This window comes from Egretta garzetta, unplaced genomic scaffold (genome assembly GCF_000687185.1).
Source record: "Egretta garzetta isolate BGI_Z169 unplaced genomic scaffold, ASM68718v1 scaffold251, whole genome shotgun sequence".
Classification (NCBI taxonomy): domain Eukaryota; kingdom Metazoa; phylum Chordata; class Aves; order Pelecaniformes; family Ardeidae; genus Egretta; species Egretta garzetta.
In genome coordinates, this window is record NW_009258952.1 from 1,349,858 (window position 1) to 1,355,409 (window position 5,552).

The window sequence follows — 5,552 nt, forward strand, 5'->3', positions numbered from 1 at the left end:
CCTCCTTCTATGGAAACAGCAGAACTGCACCAATTTGAGAAGACAGTGGGATATAAAGATATAAATTGGGCACTGCTCATGACTTGAAATGAACATGTGTTGGAGTGGATATGGAAACTGCTTCTCTTTGAACAAGCTTTCCTTGCAGCCTTAGTTTGCTGAGTATGTTTCTTTTATCCCTCCAAAATATTTTCAAAAACATGCACTAAAATGTCACAGCAAAACTTGTCTCCTGTTTTCATGTTTCTTTATAAAGCAGTCCCGTCCTGGCTGGATAATGTATAATTTCTTCTTTTTCAGTCGTTCTTGGAAGTCTTATTTTCCACCATCTTATTTGATATAATGAACTACAGAGAGTAATTCAAATCTCAGGACAATTATTTTACGTTGATGAGAACATTGTGTATACACACTTCATGAAGAATAAAACTTTTGGCTTGTATAGTAACAAATAGAAAAAATTTGGAATTGAATTATATTTTCAAGTATTGAGCATTACAAATCTTGTCTTGCAGTACAATAAAACAATTGTTGTTTAAGTATATGGTCTAATCTAACCCAAACAGGTTGTATATATGGTAGTTCCAGGTCACAGTACACGTACATTGAAATGGCCAGCAATATAGGCTGACGCTAACATCAAAATAAAGCAAATAAATATGTGAGTCTAAGCAGTTCTGGAGAATTGGCTCTAAAGAATTCTAGTTTCCTGTTGATCTGCATCTTACCATTGATCAACTTATGTGTTTAAGGCAACTTCTTATGTGTCCTAAGAGGGCTTATAATGTTGTTCTTCCATTTAATGTCAGACAAAGTGTCACTTCCATCTGCAGTCTTACCATCATCAAGGCACTTTAATGGGCTATCTCCTTCACCAGGCTGCCTGTTTTCATGACATTTGTGGAAGAATAATTATCTTTGGGACCTCTACTGCACATGTAGCTGAAATCAGAGAGCATACACACACAAACACAGACTTTATAAGCGTTGTTTCCAAAGGAAATAGCTCTGAAAAGATACTCTTCTGCCTTTTCTTTCACAAGAAGTGATCTCATTGTAATAAAAACGGATGTCCTATAAGACATTGGAAGCTTTTTCCATTCAAATGAAGATAAACAATTAACACCACCCAGTATCAGAAGAGTAAACAAACAGCAATAAGTGATAGAGCAGTCAGCCCAAAGAAGGCATAATGTCCTCCTTAAAGCAGTGATGTTGTTTCTTTTGAAAAGGAGGCGGGAATTTCATATCATGCTGTGGATTGCTGCACCCATTCTCCTGCTACTATTTAGCGTATTTCTGATCATAATCTTATGTCCTGGTTTTGGCTGGGACAGAGTTAATTTTCTTCCTAGAAGCTCGCATAGTGCTGTGGTTTGGATCTAGGATGAGAAGAATGTTGATAACACACTCATGTTTTAGTTATTCCTGAGCAGTGCTTACACTAAGTCAAGGACTTTTCAGCTTCCCCTGCTCTGCCAGGTGCACAAGAAGCTGGGAGGGGGCACAGCCAGGACAGCTGACCCCAACTGGCCAAGGGGCTATTCAGACCATATGAGGTCATGCTCAGTATATAAACTGGGGGGGAGTCGGCTGGGGGGATGGCAATCACTGCTGGGGGCTGGGCTGGGCATGGGCTAGTGGGTGGTGAGCAGTTGCATCACTTATTTTTCCTGGGGTTTGTTCCTCTGTCTCTCTCTCTCATTTTTTTCCTTTTCATTACATTTTTTTTAAATTTCATTTATAAAATTTTTCTTATCTCAACCCACAAATTTTCTTGCTTTTGCTCTTCTGATTCTCTCCCCCATCCCACTAGGGAGGGTGAGCAAGTGGCTGGGTGGTGCTTGGTTGCCAACTGCAGTTAAACCATGACAACCTACCAGACTCATCAGATCAGTTTGTTTTCTGTTTCTATTGTTTCTACGGGGAGATTCCTTCACCTAACAACAACAAAAAAATCTATTTCTAATGTCCTGTATAAGAATACGACATAGATCTTCAGGGTTCACAATAAAGTCAGGAAGAATACTAAATGAAGGTGACATGAAGACTGGCCAACTCAAAAAGGAGACATTAGGGCACCAGGAAGAATATTTACTTTTATACATGTCATGGGGGGAAAAAATGCAAGAAATATGCCCCAGCTATAAATTCTTTCAGATGACATAAAGGGGATGATTCATAACTAGTCAGGAAATCATGAAAATGGTCCAAAATTATAGAAGTCATTTTCCATGGTTGGTAGGATGAACACAAAAGAACAGTAAGCTCAGTAATATGATAGACGCACCGAGAAGCTAAAGTATCAGTAGGGTTGAAGTAGCAATGGACTCCGCACACTGGAAGTATGTGACTGATTGCTTGATCCCCCCAGGCTCCTGAATCTGACAGAAATCACCCCATCACATCTTGCCAAACAGTTTCACTTTTAGGAAATTTGTCTGGTGTATCAAAAACTCACCTAAGGCTTTTTAATTTTGTCAGATCTGACATCATTGGAACCACAGTAACATCATAGGCTCTGCCTCCCAACCAGTGTAGAAGTAATACTCAAGACACTGATATTTCTGATTATTTATTATGGCACTTTAAAGCATATAAACTCCATTGCTACGTGTTTCAAGCCAGTTTAAAAAAAATAAAATAAAATGAGGCTTTACGTTTTAGGCAGTATTTCAGTAGATTTTGGTTAAGAATTTTTAGAATGTTACTAGGCAGGAAATAAGAATTTTGCTAGGAAAACAAAGAGTCTTCTCAAAATAAGGCTTCCTTTCAGTAAAGCGTGTATGAGTTTGCTTAAGTTTATCATGTCCATTGGCTCACCAGTATATATTTTTTCAGATAAGAAATGTGTGGGTTTGAAACATGAAAAAACCCCCAAACCAGCCCTTCAAAGTACATTCCTCTACTTAAACACCAACAAAGCTTCTCTCTTACGTATACCCACCCCATCCCCTTAACTTTGTAACACGCAAGTTGGAAACAGCTCTGGAGCCTGAACTCTGAATGTTTTTTTCTGTTTCAGATTTTACTACCTTAGCAATTAAGGATGCTGGACAAAATTCAGCTTGCTATTAACTCTTCGTTACCATGTATTGCATTATTTTGAACTGAAGGCAGTTGGTAGTAGAGCCTAAAACCAAACTGAGTTTTTATAAAACCTCACTTTAAAATTCCACTGCAGTAACACCATTTCCACTTCATATATTTCACAATTTTATTTAACAGCCTCATAAGTTCAGAATAGTTATATAATAGTTACATCACGGCTTTTAAAAAGGATTGCACTCAGCTACTCAGTCCATTGAAATACTAGAAAACAGGGAAAAGGAAAATACGGAGTGTGAAGGAGCTCTGTCCACTGAACTGAGTTGTTTGTAGCAGGTCCTTACTGAACATGAAGATGTCCTCATGCTTTCTGGTAGACTCTAACACACTTGACACCATTCATGTCACATTCCTAGAAGATAAAAAGATGGATTCATTAATTTGCCTCAGTGCAGACTGTAAGGAAAGAGATGGTTTAGAGTTACTCTTCAGGCTACCGGCCAGCAGCACTCAGGGATCAGAAAGCAGGACTGAACTCACCACCACCAACTGTCCGTCCACTAGTTTCCGTGTTATTATGGTCTTCTTGCCATCCCGTTCCTGCTCCTGAATCAATGACCCATCATCTTTTAAGTTGACAAGGGTCTGAAAGAAGAACCCAAACATCAGTATTTTACCCACAACATACGATGGCTTTCCAACAACCTTATTCCAAAGGAAAAATTCCCACCCCAGCTCACTCAATAGTAATTTTGCCATTGACATCTACAAAGCCAGGATATTAACTTAAATGTTTTATGGTTCCTTTTCTTACTGTAGCTCACTGCTTTTTCACTCTCTGCCCTGACACACTCCTCCACTGGGCAGACCTCTGCCAGTATGCACGATTTCAATTAACAAGAGCAGACGATGTTCTCCCCTTCGTCTCTTTGTACATGGGCTTTGAGCTTTTGTGTAACGTTTACACAGAGAACACTCACACAGGGAAACGACAGAAATATATTTGAGGGCTTCTCTGTGTTTAACCTCCTTTTGGAGGAATATTCTCCCTACTTGGTGCAGGGTGAAGCTCTTTGCCTTCTAAAACTGGAGATTAGGGGCTGTGTTGTGTGCCTTGAGGGTCAGTTATCCCAGTGCTCACTGAGCCAGGCTCTCTTGTCATGCAAATATGAGACTGAGCGGAAAGGGCTGAACTGCCTCTGACTAAACATCAATGGGATTTTTTTTTTCCCCCCATAGGCTTCAAATGAAATGGCATTTGGCTTTAACATGGATTTAGAGGTCTGTTAGTTTTACTAACACAATGCTTCTGCTACAAATTGAAAACAACAAAATACACAAGACATTATTGGTTTCAGCATTTTCCCTCTTTGGAAGGTGCTTAACCCCAGAAAAAAAAAATTATTTCAATTTACAGTGGCAGCCGTTCATCAAATAAAGCATTGTTAGTATGGATGTCAAAATCGATTTTTAAATAGCATCTCCATCTGTAAAACATCCAAAGAACTGTGGTTTTTCAGTAGAAATTCTAGTATACTGACCTGAGTTTTCCTGCCATCTAATGTATTTTCCTCAAATTTCTCACCAAGCTTGAAGCTGAACTGTGAAGTTTTGAAGGTGCTTTCTGTTTTTACGGTGATTGTGTCCCCATCCTTAATAATGTAAACATCGGGTTTGGCCATGCTTCCCATTTTTCTCATGGCCATACCCACACCTGCAAGGCGAGAGGTACAGAGTGTCACAGAGTCGGTTAAACCCAAAGGCTTAGGGCCACACAAGAATTCAAACACCTAATTCCCATTTAATTAGGCACTTAAGTACACTTGAGAATCAAAGCTCAAGAGCCACAAAGACAGAGGATGTTTTAAATTACCCACTGATGAGGAAGGAAAAAAAAAAGCTTATTTGCAGCATTATTCTTTAGCTCCCTGAGGAAGCTAAAGTTAAATCTATTTTGCCCTCTAGAGGACTCGCAGATGTCCCAAAACTCAGTGCTGAATTTTTACAAACAGAAATAAACAGTAAACAGAAAAACAAGCACAAAAGCTTAAACTAATATGAAATTATTCCCTTCAAGTTCTGAGCACTTTAAAAATTTGACAGATTAATCCACCTGAGTATTTATTTCAGCTTACTCAAGAAATACTCTTCCATCACTCTGTACACAATTGCAAACATGCAATTTTTAATATAAGTTCATCTTCTACATCCTGTATTCAAGGTATGGGCTTGTGAATTAGAAAAACCACTACCATCAAAATAGGGCTTACAAACACAAAAAAAGGACCGTGAGAGAAAGGTGCTTTGCAAATGACTGAAGATTTATCATCTAGAGACAGCAGCCCTCAGAACTCTTCAGCAAAAAAGATTCACCCTGCCTCAGCCCCTGCATGCACTGTTCAAGTGGTTTGCTCGGGTGTTTTTGATCTGAAGGTCAAAGATACGAGTAAGAGGGCAGTCAGGCAACAACCATGAATCCATCACACTGGAAAGTGCAGATCTGA

At 39.1% G+C, this 5,552-nt stretch overlaps 1 protein-coding gene across 1 annotated transcript; it reads right to left on the bottom strand.

Moving 5' to 3' along the window:
- Positions 1-2,589: 2,589 nt before the first annotated feature.
- On the bottom strand, positions 2,590-4,775 carry LOC104122339 (fatty acid-binding protein 5). Its single transcript, XM_035890102.1, has 3 exons — positions 4,590-4,775; positions 3,589-3,693; positions 2,590-3,460 (listed from the first exon to the last, which is right to left on the bottom strand). The coding sequence occupies exons 1-3, from the start codon at positions 4,752-4,754 to the stop codon at positions 3,410-3,412; spliced, it is 321 nt and encodes a 106-aa protein (XP_035745995.1). The 5' UTR covers positions 4,755-4,775; the 3' UTR covers positions 2,590-3,409.
- Positions 4,776-5,552: the final 777 nt, after the last annotated feature.

What these genes read in the sequence shown, in the direction of transcription:
- LOC104122339 (XM_035890102.1), bottom strand. Translation starts at nt 4,754, where the DNA reads ATGGCCATGAGAAAAATGGGAAGCATGGCCAAACCCGATGTTTACATT. An exon ending in TAGATGGCAGGAAAACTCAG is followed by an intron (nt 3,694 to 4,589) that starts GTCAGTATACTA and finishes TTCTTCTTTCAG; the next exon opens with ACCCTTGTCAACTTAAAAGA. An exon ending in TGGACGGACAGTTGGTGGTG is followed by an intron (nt 3,461 to 3,588) that starts GTGAGTTCAGTC and finishes TTTATCTTCTAG; the next exon opens with GAATGTGACATGAATGGTGT.